This window comes from Varanus komodoensis, unplaced genomic scaffold (genome assembly GCF_004798865.1).
Source record: "Varanus komodoensis strain SLA01 unplaced genomic scaffold, ASM479886v1 scaffold11, whole genome shotgun sequence".
NCBI lineage: Eukaryota > Metazoa > Chordata > Lepidosauria > Squamata > Varanidae > Varanus > Varanus komodoensis.
Genome location: NW_025335317.1, coordinates 9,776,084 through 9,792,315, shown reverse-complemented (window position 1 = coordinate 9,792,315; position 16,232 = coordinate 9,776,084). Strand labels below are relative to the sequence as shown.

General features: G+C 44.7%; 1 protein-coding gene across 1 annotated transcript; it reads left to right on the top strand.

Annotated features, from left to right (window-relative positions):
* Positions 1–10,207: 10,207 nt before the first annotated feature.
* On the top strand, positions 10,208–14,074 carry LOC123018164 (protein NDNF-like). The gene is made up of 3 exons (XM_044420013.1): positions 10,208–10,407; positions 12,159–12,292; positions 12,723–14,074. The coding sequence occupies exons 1-3, from the start codon at positions 10,220–10,222 to the stop codon at positions 14,072–14,074; spliced, it is 1,674 nt and encodes a 557-aa protein (XP_044275948.1). The 5' UTR covers positions 10,208–10,219.
* The last annotated feature ends 2,158 nt before the right edge of the window (positions 14,075–16,232 follow it).

Here is a 16,232-nt window from a genome sequence, read left to right as displayed (position 1 = left end):
CATGTCCCTCATTCAAACAGGACCTCTTTCCAGCTTGATGCTTGGAGAGCAACTTGTCCAAAGTGTTCTCAAGCACAGGTGACTTCTTCCCAAATGACCTATATCAAATTCCTTATCGGAAGCATTGCAACGTCAGCTTTGCGGTCTAACGTGCTTGGGTTTGCACAGTGTTCAAACCCTGCAAGAAGTCTTTCAGCTTTGCAGAGAAGTCCTTCTCAAGTGAACCCTCTGCTTGGCAAAGTGGCGAACACATACACAGGAACCCGCTGCTCATGCATCAGCAAGTCACTGCGGGTTAATCTCTCCATGGGGACTCTTGTCACATGTCAGCCACATGTCAGTTTAAATGCAAGCCACTTATCACTCCTTCTTAGAATCCCTTTAACTTTCCATAGGTTTTCCTATAGAGCTTTCGGTTGGGCGGAATCTGGAAACTTTGCCTGAGAATTTGCTTTAGGCCAGTGCCTGGGGAAAGCTGTGGCCCTCTCGGTATTGTTGGACTACCATTCCCATGGTCCCTGACCACTGCTATGCCAGTTGGATCAAAAGTTCTTGAGCACAGAGGGGTTGGGAGCAAGGTTGGGGTGGAAGTCCACACATGTTTTTAAGATGCTTTCTCAAGACCTTGGCCATCTGAACAAGATACAGGCGTGCCTTTAGCTGTGAATGGGTGTTTCAGTCCCACTTCGCCTTTGCTTTTTGCAAATCAGTTGAAGGAGCACGCTGGGATGCATAGCATGAAATGCGTGAGCAGCAGCAAAGAAAAGTTGACTGTCAGAGCTTAGAGTGTAAACGCAGCCCCTCACTCATCTGTTTCCTCACTTCTTAATGTTTACATCAGGGTGGCTAATGAGGTCTTTCTTTCCGGTGATGAAGTTTCAGTTTCTTGGCGTGGCCATTGCTCAGACACTTAAACCGTGTCAGCCTGGCAACTGCAAAGCAGGCCTGATGGTTTCCTTCCTTTTGGTGCAATTAAACCAGGAGAGCAGCAGTGCACGGCTTGCAATTATAATAGGTGGCAAAATCATCAGCATCTGTTACAAGTAAGGCTAACATATGCATTAAATTCCTGCAATCAAATGCTATTATTTATATAGCCTTGGTAGGGAAAGCAAAACAGAACAGAAGGAAGAAAGGACGGACAGACAGACAGACACACACACACACACACACACACACCATCCATCTAACCTCCACGCTATATAAAATATTCATAGCGCCAGAGAGTGGCTGAGACCTCATGCTTAAATATAGGGTTGAGACAGCAAATGTGATTGGGTGTCTTAGCATCTAATCATTTTGTCCCATATGTGGTCCCCAATCTGTTTAGGATTGTTAAAATTCCAGGGTATTGTACTGCCTTCCCTAGAGAATGCTGGGAAGAATTATGGACTTAGCCTGGAACAGATGGAGTGTCAGGGCCTGAAAAGCAGCAAAACTGCAACAGCAACAACAACAGAAAGGAAAGGAAAGGAAAGGAAAGAGACAGTTCTTAACTCCTTCCCTGTTTGCTACCTTTAGGAGGTGTCATACAGCGGAACAACCAAACAGAATTTCTTCTCGAAGGGCATTCAAATGTACTTAATAGCAAGAAAGAAGACAATTAAAAGTGGGAAGAATCATGTGATGAAGTTGTCAGGGCAGGAGCTCAAGGCAAATGTCCAGGGCCAAACTCAGCAGAATACTGAATTAAAGGATTTGTATTAAATACAGTAATACACAGGACCATCTGAAGAACAACACACACCCACACTAGAGACTAAGTTCCCCTAAATGTACCTTTTTTCACCCACCAAATGTTCTGTGAATGTATCCGTGGTGTATTTCTAAGAATCACCCTAAGCTGGAAATAGCTTCAGAATATCCAAGATCAAAATCTGAGTGAGAAACACAGGGAAATCTTGACTGCAGAATGACTTCCAAAACTAGGAGCAGCTAATTAATAAAAGGCTTCAGTGCTTTTACTCTGCCTGAGTTTCCCAGTGGGGTGGTCCCAAGATGTTTGGGACGATAGATCTCCTCTGCCCCTGTCAACATGGTCAATGGTCAAGATCCTGGGAGTCGGAGTCTCAAACATCTGGAGGATACCAGGCTTCCTTTCATCATCACAGCATCTCACAAAAAAAGAGGGGCTGGCTTGCTGGTTGGATGGAGATACTACTACTAATTCAATGTTTCTTAAGTGATACAAGGGTGTTCCTCAGCCCTGTAAACCTTTGACTTTGGCTTGGCTCCTCAGGCTCAGAGCAACTTGTCTTCTTTGTGGATACCACGTTGCATCCACTGGCCCTGCCCAGTTATCAGATGAACCTGCCCATCACCTACCTGCCCATCAGTATTTTCCCACAACGTTCCCTTTTTCCCCAGCATGCAACAGGCAAGCCCCCACCCTTCAAGGCTGTCAAACAGCTGATCATGTGCAGAAGTTTATTCTAATTCTGGGGTGTCAAACGGCAGCCCTGCGGGCCAAATCCAGCACACCTGGGGCCCTGATGCAGCTCCCTGGGCTCCCCTTCCCCTGGCACCCTCCACTTTGCACCGGGCCAAGTCTTTGGTGGTGTCCTGACTTTGGCATATTGGTCCATATTCTAGGAGGTTAAAATGCCTCTCCTTTGACTTTCTTTCTACAGTTGCAACCCCCAATGGTTCCTCCAAAATTATATTTGGTCCTGGAGATGCAAGATAACTCATACAGCTGAAATCCGCTTCCTTGCAGCTTCCACCCACAGCTTCTAGCCTTGCCCTCTGGAGCAGATGAAAACAAGTCTACGCCACCTTGTGTGTGACCGCCTGGTGGATATTCGAGAACAGCTGTCATGGCTCCCCTTAATCTTCTCTTCCTCAGGTTCAACATATGCAGCTCTTTCGGCCTTTCCTGCTAGGACTCCGTCCCCCACCCCATAGACCCCTTTCCATTTGAACCTGTATCTGGATCCCACTCACATCCCATGAGGGAACAGGTGCATCATTCAAACACCTCAGCTCTATCAGAACTCATGTGCAAAGCAGCCACCAGTGCGCCTTTTGCTTAGTTTGTGAGACATTTATGCCTTTATATCCCCAGCTTTGGCCTAACAACTAAAAGGAGTCACTGCTGTTGATTCGCTGTTGAAGGAGGCTACTGAATAGATAAAGCATTGATCTTTAAGTGCTCATTTTTGGAAGATAGGATGGAGGATTATTTCTATTTGTGTTAGTTTAATCCTTTGGCATGTATGACAGCAACACTGTAGCTAAAAACAAAATATAGGATTACCCTGTTAAAATGATGCACAGATTATGGGGAAATGTGGCCTCTTTCTGTGATCATTTTCAATTTCATTATGAGGTTGGGGAGCACATGATGTTTTTGTTTGGTTCTTGTTTAGCTGCAACAAAAAGAGGGACAGAGGCAGAGTTCCTAAGAAGTAAATCCGGTCGAAAGTGATGAAACTAGCTTGCAAGTAAATATGTCGAGGCTGGAGAGGGAGGGAAGGAAAAGAGGAGAGAAGGAGGTTTGCAACTTTCCGATGAGGCTTACCTCTTGCAAGGGCTATATTCTCAATGGCAGAAGTTAATGTACCATCGAAGCTCTGTGTGTGCATGGGTGGGTGTGCTCGCATGCAAAGATGAAAGGGAAGTAGCAACAATAATCAACATTTGATATCACATCTCAAAAATGGCTGCTGCCCGTTTCCCAGAACTGCTGCCACCGCTCAATCACCCATGGCACACTTTGACTCCTACTACAAGGGTCTCTGCCATGTCCCTAACAAAAAGTCTTGTAGCAAATTTATTATGGCCTGAAATTTTGAGGGACAGACATCACTTTGTCAAGAGCAAGCTGGCTGTGAAGGAATAGATCTGTTTTAGCAGGCTGCATTCCTGTTATGATCTTAGTTTCTCTGCTGTGTTTGTTCAAATCTGAAGGTCAAGTGGCAGCCAAAGGATGGCATTTGCCAGGGGTCTACACCCCATCAATGTTCTCCATGCTTATTTTTACCTTAGGACCAGCCTGCTGTGGACCTTGACTGGGATGATGCTCAAGGCTGGAGATTCAGCCTTCGTGCTCCTCCATGGCTTTGGCCAAAGGAAAGAACTCCTGGGAGGCCAACCAAAGAAGAGTCCCTTCACCAGAGTGAATCAGGAGCTACTTCCTGGCTGCTATGATCACTTCTGATTCGGGCTTCCTCACCACTCGAAGCAACGACGAGATCTTTTGCAGTTAAGCCAAAGATCATACTGTCAGTCTTTGCCTTGCTTTCCCCCCTTCTCTTCCCATGACCTGCCCTTGAAGGCAGAGGAACTGGGTGCGATCAGGGCTGGTCCTATTGTTAGGTAGAATGAGGAAGCTGCTTCAGGCAGCAGAAGCTGGGAGTGGGGTGACATTGGTGTGGGTTGCACAGCCCTCTGTCCCCAAATGTCCTGTTGCATGTCCTGTTGCCAGGGTTGGAGTATGTTTCACCTGCTAGTCCAGTTTCCATGCATTGAACTGGAGGAGAGGAAACCAGGTGGCAAAACACCTGGGGATAGTCCTAGCATACATAGATACCCCTCAAATTGCAGGTGAATTACCAGAATGTAGCACAATACAGCTGAAAACAGGACTACAGTTGCTGGCTTTCGACTATGGGTTTCAAATTTATCCACAACAGACTCAAGTGAGTTTGAATGTTTAGAAATCCATCCCTCAGATTCTGCAGAATTGCATTTTCCCAAAGTTGCACAGTTCTGCAGTCTTGTAGACCATGTTTTAGATGTCCACGATTTTATGGACATTTTTGAAGAGTATGAGGTGTCTTTTAAAAATTTCCCCAAATTCACATTTCTTCCATGGACTAAAGCAAGAAAATATCATTTTGGGAGGATCTATGAATCGGGGGGGGGGGGGGGGGGGGGGGGAGTCATGCATTTTCAGCAGTGCAAATTTGTGCAAATGCACATAAACACATTTCAGCAAATTTTAGTCCCAGCGTATGACAGAATGAAAGGCACCTGACCGCCAGTGAAATGCAAATAACGGATTTTGCAACCGTCATATAGCCTGCCATTTGATGCAAAGGTAACAGGAAATTTTCAGATGAAAACTCATCTTCCACAATAGCTCCAGTTACTGCAGTGCTGTAACCTTGGAAGCCACCCCAGACAAATCGCTTCCCATGCAGTTTTTCAAGGTGCAGCCATTCCCCTGTTGCCGGGTCATGAAATGGCAATACAAAACTGCCTGGCTATTTGACTCGGCCGCCCTTTGTTCCATCTCCAGAAGGAGTTTATCTGTCACATCCCACCATTTTATTGGACAAAGTGCAGCTGCAGAAAGAGATGTGGTGCCTTTGAGACCAGCTGGAGCCAACATGCATTTCTGAGCAGGAGGATTCATCTTTAATGCACAAACCACCCTCCGCTGGAGTTGGAACAAATACCTATTCCGTCCAGTTTGGCAGTGGGAAACCAGGCGCCACTTTCTATGGAAAATGACACACATGGCAAGAATTTGCTAAAAGTGGAAGAATAGAAACCAATACCTAGGCACATTTACTCAGCTGTGTAGGCTGTAGCAAAATATGAAAGCAGCTTGCTGTCTGGTATGCATCAGCTAAATCGCTTTTACACTGGAAGCAAAATTTGGAAGAAGGACTTCTGAGATGTGGCATAGATTACTGAATTCTAATTAGTGTTTTGTAATGTTTATCTCTTTATATATACAGGCTGAGCATAGGTGGAGGTATGGCTGCAAAGATCTGGCTAAAGTCCAGCTCTATTGCACTTGTGGGATCTTTACCCACGATTGGGAATGTTGGTCCAAGAAGCTGTGGAGGCTGCGGCTCTGATTTTGTCTGAGGGGAACCCTTTTTCATAGTATATTTTATTGATTGATTGATTGATTGATTTATATCCTGCCTTTTTTCTACAAAGGGATCAAGGCAGCTTGCATCTCCTCCTCCATCTTATCCCCACAACAACCACCACCCTGTGAGGTAGGTTGGGCTGAGAGTCTGTGACTGGCCCAAAGTCACCCAGTTGGCTCCATGGCTGAGCGGGGACTAGAACCCAGATCGCCTGAGTCCCAGTCCCGTGCTCTTCACCACCACACCACACTGGCTCTCCTTGAAAGGCAACAGTAAATTCAACAGATCCAAAATGTCTGCACCAGGGTTATCTCATCTGACAAAACTGTTGGTATCACAATGACTTGGATGCCCCTCTAACACCAAGATCTACGTGCTAGTGACTCATGTCAGTTCACACAACACAACAACCCCCATGGAGGGTTCTTGCAATAGGTGCCCAGGCACACTTTTTGCTGTGTCTGAAGGTGCCCCTGCTCAGTGTCATGCAAACCTAGTGTTGCGGATTCTCTGAAGCAGTAGACAACCCTCAAGTATCCCCAATATAGCATGACAGTTCTCTGAGGGTCGTCTACATCTTCAAACAACTCTTGACATCGCATTTGCCCAACACCACAAGCCACAGGCTGCTTGTAGATTCAGAATGGTGGCAGGTGCAATCCACAAGGAGCTCAGCCCCTGCCAGCTTGGCATTACAGGCAAGTAGCTGCATTATTTCATTGTGGTGGCAGTTATCCTAATGATTCATTACAGTTATTGCATATCCATGCATTAATATGTTATAAACTCACATTCTGGCAGCAATCCTATGCATATTTACTTGGAACAGAGTCCCTTAGGACAAAGTGGCACTTTACTTCTGGTGAACATGCATCAAATCCAGCTACCCATCATTTTATGAACAACTGATTTTTATCAAAATGGGATGCTTGCATCTCCAACAATTCATTGTCTTTATCTATACCCCACTTTGTTTCTTCCCAAGAACTCAAGGTGGCTTCCATAATTCTTCTACTCCTCTCAGTCTTATCCTCACAACAACAACGCGGTGAGGTAGGCTGGGCTGAAAGTGTATGACTGACCCAGTAGGCCCCATGACTGAGTGGAGACCAGAATCCAGACCTCCTGAGTCCCAGTTCTGCGCTCTCAACCACTGCACCACACTGGCTCTTAGAAAGACTGATATTAAATTACCGGGTGGATGTGAAGCAGATGCCTTCAATCCTGCAATGAAACCTTTTTGGTTCTCATACCTGGCATTTGTTTCACCAGGCCCCTAATTTTTTAGTTTTCTGTCTCTGGCAGATGCTTCATTATGTGCATCCATTTTCCCATTCCACAATTCCAACGTCTGAGCTTACAGAAATAGCACTATAAATACTAATAATGCCAGCAGGCCCTTCGGTTTTTAGACACTGAATGTTAAAAACAGCCAGTTCTCAAGTTGCAAATGGCACATTCAGTCTGGATGCAATCCTGCCAGAAAATCCTTCTTCTCGCCCAATGGAAATATATGCACAGAGATAACCACGCTCTGGGCTAGCTAATACTACAAAAGGGTTAAATGAGCACACACACCCTCCACTTCAGCTCATATATGCTCTTTTGCTTTCTGTCAAAGACCTACTCTGAGCACAGACATGCCTGGGACATGGCTCTCCTTTCCAGCCCAGCTGCCTGCCTAACACCTTCCACGCAGGACTAATCCTGGCTCTGCAAAGGCAAAGTTATTTTTCCCCCTGAAAAGAACTGCAGAAGCAGGACTGCCTGTTTCTGAAGATATACCAACGGTGCAGGTTTAAGGGAAAATCAGAGATGACCAGTCCTTTTTCTCTGCTCTCTCTCTGCCTGTAGGACTAACAGCTTTTCATTTCATCCTGCTTGAAGCATATGGAAAAATCAGTTCACCCTGTTAAACAGGTTTCCCAATTGCGCTTTCCATCCTCCAGCAAAGATCCCAAGAGCTGTGGGTTAGAGGAAAGAAACTGGGAAAAAAAGTTGTCAGGATAATATCTCTAAAGGTAAGTGTAATAAAATGGTATTTCCCCAAACCCGTGTGTGTGTGTGTGTGTGTGTGTGCGCGCGTGAGCTCTCTCTCTCTCACACACACACACGTGTGTGCGTCCATCTGTCCAAGAATCTGATTATTTCGGTTTCATTTAATCAAATGAAATTCAACCTGAGCTCAATATTCTGTTTGAGATAAGATTGCTATACCAGGCTTTCTCAGTTAGAAGGATTTGTAGTCAGTAAAATAGATTACCGTAGTTTATCTTTGGGACAGCAGCAGACAGAAAACCTAAAGTTTGTGTCAAGCATTTCTGTTGAGCTTTTAAGATGCAGTTTGAGCAAAGGAACTGCCAAAGAGATGTTTCAAAACAGAATGAGGATATTAATAGAAAATAATTTCTTTAGGAGAGCAATATGCAGAAAATGTTTGCATGCATCTTTCATTTGTATTAGATTCATTATTTTATATATATTAGGATCCATGCATTGACCTGCTTTAAATTTTACCAAGGCATTTAAAATCCCAAATAGGCATTTAAAATTTCAAATGCTCTCACTTTAATAGAAGGCAGTGTTATATTTATCAGTTGATGAAATATATTAGCTGTTGGGAAGCAACGCTGACAGAGTAGAATTTTAATTTCAGATGCAATGCAAAGGTAAGTGCCATTAACAGGAATGTTAAGAAAAATTGGTATGGTGCACGGCTTTTTTAGCTATTGTTATTTATTGCAGGGGGGAATAAATAGACATAACGAAAGTGGCTTCCCTGTTTTTGTACATTTATAGCTTCCTGCTCTCTCTTGCCATTATCCGCTAATCAAATGTTCCACTTTCCCTTCTATTTACTACTCAAATTCAGTTGAAAGAGGCTTTTCCCCAAATGGAGAATGTTCTAAGAGCACCCCCTGCCTTCAGACCCTTCCTCCTGCAACTATCATTTGTTTGCAAAACTTGGCAGCTTTCTCTCAGAGAATAGTAGAGCTGGAAGGGGCCAGAAGGCCATCAGGTCCAACCCCCTGCCGCTGCAGGACACTAAATTACACCATCCCACTCAGATGGCTGTCCAGACACTTTCCGAATGTCTCCAGCGAGGGATAGCCCACAACTTCCCCAGGTGATAGGTTCCGTTTCATACTGCTCAGAGAGGAAATTCTTCCTGGTGTCTAGTCCAAATCTGGTTTCTTTTAACTTAAGCCCATTATTCCGTGTCCTGCACTTTGGGGTGTTTGAGAAGAGATCCTCTTTGTAACAACCTTTTGAGTACTTGTGGAGGGCTATCATATCTCCCCTCAGACTTCTCTTCTTGAGGCTGAACTTGACTAGTTTTCTCAATCTTCCTCACAGGGCTTTGCCTCCCGACCCTGAATCATCTTGCTGCCCTCCTCTGTATCCTTTCTAGCTTTTCTGCATCTTTTTAAAATGTAGGTGCCCAGAACTAGACGCAGTGCTCCGGGTGAGGTCTGACTAGTGCTGAGTATAGTGGACCTAGTACTTCACATGTTTTGGAAGTGATGCTTCTGTTAATGCAGCCCAGAATAGCATTTGCCCCTTTTGCAGCTGCATCACGTTGTTGGCTCATTTTTTGCTTTTGATCTACAACAACCCCAAGATCTTCCCATTTGCAGTATCGTCGAGCCAAGTGTCCTCCATCTTGTAGTGGTGCATTTGGTTTCTTGTTCATAAGTGGAGGATATGACATTTGTTCAAGTCTGTCTCTGACCTAGATTCACCTTGCTTTACCTTCTGATTCAGTGCTCTTTCCAGAGGACCAGTTTGTACAGAAAAGTGATGCCTACTTGTTACCACTTTATTAGGATCCAGGCATCTTCCCTCAAAGAAGTGCTTCTGTTTTAGTGAGGTCGGATTGTCCCAGCATGAATGGAAAATACAGCCAGTAAATGGGCCACTGTTACTTCACGCACATCTCAAATGTCCCTGTCGACATGACATCATGGATGATGAGCGGTGCATTTCCTGATCAGCAAATAAGTTTGGCTTTAAGGTTCCTTTGAGAAGCGATGAATAGCAGTTGGGGGTGAGTGCATGGGTCCAATGGCCAATCTCCAGAATGACTTGCCAGTCACGCCCTGCTCATCCACTCCCCAATCTGTCCTTCCCTTTTTAGCAATCAGATGCCAAGCGGCATCCCTCAGAGCGGTAGAGCTGCCCAGTTGGTCTCACCGCCTCACCTGTTCTGCACCTGGATTCCCAGCTTGTGTGAGATTAATATGGGAGCAGAGAGTACAAATATTGGTAGAGGGGAGCCAGAAGCTAAACACAAGTAAAGCCTGCAATTTTATAATGATTGATTAGTAATACCTGCTGTTTTAAAAAGTCTATTCAGCCTCTTATTATCCTCTTCCAGACCTTTAGCACAGATGATCTCTAGAAGCCAATCTCACCTACCCTCTTGGCTTCTCTTGCTCTCATGCATCTGTCATTCTGCGGAGAAGGCCGGCACTTCACAGCAAAGTTTCAAGAGCGACCTTTCCCACTTTTATCACACAATGATTCTTGCAAATGGCAAGGAAACCTCCATCCACCTCGTCAAGGATATACCAAAAAGGTGAGGCAGCCTTAAATGGTCTTTCATTTCTTCCCATGATAAATAAAATGCTACAATCACACTATGATATGATAAGGTGTCCCCCCCCCCACAAAAAAAGACAGATTTGAGATTTTGAAGGAGAAACCCAAAAATGAAAGATTAATTCTGTGAGATCTTTGGGTTCCCGGGCTCTTGACAATAAGAATGATAGTTTAATAGTTTTAAATATATATCCAACCTTTCTGCTACAAATCTTGCTCACAGTTGCTAACAAAACTATAAAAAAGATATACTGCAATAGTTTATCACAGAATTCATGTGTAGAAATATGTGGTTTAATTTGTGATAGACTGATCACACTGAAGTCCTCTGTGATTACCAGGTTTGGGCAAGGTAGAAACCTGTTTTCTAATTTAGTCCTGTTAACCCTAAAACACCAGTCATTTACCTTCACATCTAGAAAGCTCACACAACAGTCAGGGAGAGAAAGTCAGATGGTTCCCTTCAGGCACCAGAGCAAAAAGAGTTAGGGTACTGCACACATGGTAAAGAACCTGCTGAAAACTTTTGCTACCCAGTCCATTTTGAGGATTCTTATATAAAGCCGGAAATGAGGACTGGGGTACTTGGGAGAGTTCCTTCACTCGGCGTCCTTAGGTGAGGCCCTCCTGGTGGTTCTGCACAGACATGCAAGTGTTCAGTCACTTCCCTCCATCTTCATGCAACTCCCTGACTGCCAAATGTAGACACCAACATTTAATTTTCTTTATCTGTTCCAAGCAGCAGCCAACATTGTTCCTTTTAATTACCATGCTCTGAGAGCTTGAAAATACAGAGGGGCTTCAGTGCAGCCAATTGCCAGAAGCCATGCCAGAACAGGAGGAAAAAAATCATATTACCTAAACAATATTCCAAATCTTGCTCCAGTGTTCCAAATCAAGGATTTTATAGCCTGCCCTTGGCTGCCACTTACAACGGAGAACAGAAAATTAAAGATAGATTGATTATTCTGAGTAAGCATGCAAACAAAATCATTTTCCAGAGTTGTTGACTGACAACCTACTCTAGTGTGTTGTGTGGTGTGGTGATTCAAGTGTTGGACTGGGGACCTGAGAGATGCGGGTGCCAGTCCCCACTCAGCCATGAAGCCCACTGGGTGACTTTGGGCCAGTCATTCACCCTCAGCCTAGTCTACCCCACAGGATTGTCGTCGTGCGAATAAAATGGACTGGAGGAGGACTATGTAACCTGCCTTGCAAGAGACAAAAACATAGCATATAAATGCATTATAATAGTCTTACCGTTGCACGGAGATAGTACATTGATAATAGTAGTTTGTTGTTGCTGTATGTACTATTTATTATTGCCGCATAGAGGCACCCAGAATTTTTGTTTATGCTGGACTCCACATCCCATTGCCTTCTGGAGTAGCACACTCTACCTTGCAAAGAAGAGGTTGGGGTTTATGCATTTGCTCTCTGTTTACGGTCATATTAAGCCAATCTGCAACTTGTATTCCCTTTGTATTTGCTTGTTCAATGTTCTTGCTTCAACTTAGGCACACGTGGGTTCTGGGGTGCATATAGTGCACTTGCATTTGAATTAAAAGGTTTTGAACTCATTTTATCTGAGTGTGTCCCTTTTCCTTTGGCGTTATTCCTGGGTGTGTTGTTCTGTTTGGCTTCACACAGCTCTTCCCTTTTGCTTTGCCTGTAAAATCAGCCTCAGCACTCTCACATGCTCCATGTGCCTCTTCACTTCACTTCCAGGTACTATTTTGTTTTAGAGGAAGGCAGAATGTCTGCACCATTCGCAGTGACAGTGACGCCGTGCGATGTCCCCATCGAGTGGAACATACGGGTCCACAAGACTTCTGCAAACTACCTCCGGAAGGAAGCACATGGTAAGAGGCCCCGTGCAAAAGTTCACAAATGTCCCAAGGGTTCCATGACTACTTGAAATTATCGATTCACTCCTCAGCTTTATTGAACCTTTCAGACAACAGGAGAGAATCCTGGGGCATTTGTGACAGGACTGATGGCCCTGACCTTTGTTTGGTCATCAAGAAAAAATTATACTCTCCAGCTTTGAGCAGCTTCCTCCAAGCTGCTGCCCTCCAGATGTTTTGGATTACAACTCTCACCAGAAACTGTAGTCCACAACCTCTGTAGAGCACCAAGTTAGAGAAGGTTGGTTCTGAAGGTGGGTGGGAGAGCATATTGAGTGGCACACTGTTCAGTTTGAGGAACTTTACCAAAGCAAACCAGCCATGAAGCCATGTGGACCCTCAAACCTGTCCCTAAGTATTATATATATCTACATTTTGTTGACAGATAATTTGGACATCCACGAAGCCGGAAAGTTTCAGAAGACCACGAAGATGGTGTCTACTCTTTATAGCTACAGAGGCAATTCTGTGGAAACCTACACGGGGATGTCCTACTATTCTGCCGTCTATATGCTCGAATTCCTATCCATTGAAAGAGACACCCAGATCACCGTGTATCTAACCACTGACACAACCTCTGAGCACCTGTATCCAGAACTTCCAATGGATCCACGCATAGACGTCATCAGCGTTGGCCACACCACTGTAACTCTGGCTTGGAAACATAGCCCAACAGTCCTGAAGTACAAGGAAAAGGTGCAGTACTGTCTCCTGATGAACGAAAAGCACAACCACAAGAGTTTATGTGCAGCAGAGGCAGCCATCAGATTATCTGGGATGAAATCCCAACAACCACTGGCCCTCTCTCTGTCTCCTCATATCCTGGACCCTCAGCACGTGACGATTCTGTCCAATGGTGCAATGAACATGGTGAGCAAATCCAGCAATGGGGAGGTGAGGCAGATCTGTGTGGGCACCAAGAACACCTACACAGTGCCCAACCTTTCCCCCAATACCCAGTATTACTTTGATGTGTTTGTGGTCAATTTTCTCTCCAATGCCAGTGCTGCCTACACAGGCACCTTTGCCCGAACTCTGGAAGAACCAGAGCCCAAGGTTACTGAGCTCAAGGATGGGAAGGTGATCCAGTTCAACGTGGATGGGAGGAAACAAAAACCCTACCACTTGCGGTACCAGGCCAAGCACACACAGGTCCAGTTTGCCTTCCAGTCTTGCAGTGGCCAAATACGAGTTAAAATATCCAGGGGTGGAAAGCTGCTGATGTCCGAGAATTTTGCTGGCTTAAGACACTTCATGGTGAAGGGACGGGTGGGCGATAGATACTTGGTACACCTGTGGTCTGCAGAGCCTTCCAATGATTCAGTGAAGGTCCAGGTGTCCTCCCTCTTCTACAAACCCTTCTTCCCAGTTCTCCCAGAAAGCTTAAAAATCAAGTCCTTCAGTAAGCTGAGAACTTGTGATTCAGTCACCATCGCCTGGCTAGGAACCCAGCAACTGAGCAAATACTGCGTGTACAAGAAAGAGATTCAGGAGGACCAGGTGTGGATGGAAACCAGGAATGCGGACAGGTGCTCTGGACCTGAACTGAGAAGGAAAGATGACAAGGTGATGTGCAAATACTTCCATGATCTCAATCTACAACGGGCAGTGACAACAGAAACCATCAAGGGACTTAATGCAGGAACTGTCTATTTGTTTGATGTCTATCTCATCGGGTCCTCTGGGATTCCAGTCAGGTATTACAGTAAAGTTGTAAAGACACGGAAGAAATGTTGAGCCTCCTTCAAAATGGGTTGCTGAAGAATGACAGTTGGAGGAATGTCAAGTACAGGCAGCATCTGGGGGCATTTGCATCCTTCAACGTGGGCTTGGATAGAAAACAGTGTTTAAATTACAAGATTTGAGAAGAAGGCATCCTAGTTTAGAAAAGTAGACTTGCTCATATGCCCTACAATTTTTTAAACCCCTTATCAGGAGATTTACTAAGAGCACTTTATAACACAACACCTGATATGGAATCAAAACATTTTTCTCAAAACATGCAAGCTCCAAACATGGAAGGGAAACACACACCGGCTCACACTTTGGATGGATCAAAAGCAAGTCCATTTTGTTAAGATACCTTGTCAGAGGTTTCAGCTCTTGAATTCCCCCTGCTTAATTTTTATATCCTAATTAATGGCAGCAGAGTCTGAGACAAATTATCTCCAAACAGACTGCAAAACTGACCTGTAAGAACTTCCTCTTGTAACCTGGATGTTGAATTCTCAGCAGAGATGAACTATAATCACATCTCCACCCTTTGGTTACACAGCTTATCTGTGATAGCCCCCAATTTAGCCTTTACACAGAGCTGGGAGAGCCAAAGAAAGGTTTTCACACCCAGCTGGCTTCATGACCAAGCCATTTTTCTGGCCCACTTGTAAGGACAAGGCATGGTGGCTTCTGTACTTCATAACAATCCTTTATTGTGATGCCCATTTTTCATTTGCTTTCCAACTGTTGAAAAGTCAGCAATAGGCCAGGAGTTGCCAATGGACAATGTAATGAGAGCTAAACTGTTTTTAAAGAAATCTTCTCAGGTGGGTTACAGAAGCCGTTCTTGCCACACAATTTCTTTGTGAATGACAAGGCCACCTGCTTTGCTAAAGTAATGACTGAGATCCTAATCAGGTTCCTTTTTGCATTTGAAATATATATTGTAGGCATATGATTTCCCCTTCTTGCCTCCCATTTCCCCAGGATTAGTACTAGAAAATAATTTGCTCTGTCTGGATTATTTCTGCAGCTCACTGCATGCCTGAAGCCAAAATGAGTCAAAGGAGAGCAACCCAGTGTTAGCCCCATTGACTTCAGTGGGACCCACGCCCCGTGAGTCGAGTGTTGCCTCCTTATTGGCAATATCAGTGACTGCATAGGCAAGGCACGTGTGTGATGGCATGTCCGAACCCTGTCTGAAGTTCAGAAAAGTCACTTCAGAAGTTCTCCTGCTCTTCTGCAGACTTCAGAATCTATCACCAACTATCCTATTTTCTAATTAGGGTGGTATTTCTCTATGTTACACTAACAGAGAAAATGCTGTACAGGGAAACTTGGCTTTTGTACTTCCCATCCTTCCAAAACACACAACAAAGCGGAAGTACTGCAGGAGGGACTTTTCTTAACCAATCGCTTGGCCTTCCTTCAGAAGATCTTAGTTAGTGTCACATTTTGAGGATGATTTCAGACCTAAAAGCCAGGGATGGTGATCCTTTTTCTCTGAGTTTATTGATCTCATCATACACACTGACCTTCATCAACAGCAGCTTGGGGGATCGGTGCTTTCTCAGCCGTCCACATTTCGAGCTTCCTGTGTATGCTTGTCGCCTGCATTTGTAATCAAGCTAGCTCCTCAAAAGACTAATTTGCTCTTCTCGTGTGTCACTCCTGTTCAGTCGTCTGAATAGAACCTTGTCAGTAGTAAAAACTTACAAACAGCTTGTGCTTTTACTTTGCTTCCTTGGTGGTTCTCAGTAAGATAAATCTGAAGAATTGGGATGTGCACCATATAAGATAGATGAGTGGGTGGACAGGTAGGTAGGTAGGTAGGTAGGTAGATGGAATAACCTTCCAAGACAAGGGAATTTGAACACCTCTCTTACAGGTGATCTGTTTCTTAAATGGAAAGAAGCAAGTAGGAAAGATGTGAACCTATCTCGTAGAAAAGGCACTCCCTGACCTCGTCATGCCAACTTCACTCCTGATCATTATATGGGAATAACAAGAGACCTGTGTTGGATTTATGGGGTGGTGCCAATGTTCAGTACAACAAAGAGGTCTCAGCCCTGCCCTCCCCAACCAGATGCCCTCCAGATGTTTCCAAAGTCAACTGCCAGAAGCACCAGCCAGAATGGTTAATGGTCAAGAATGCCACAGGTTGTAGGCCAAAGCATCT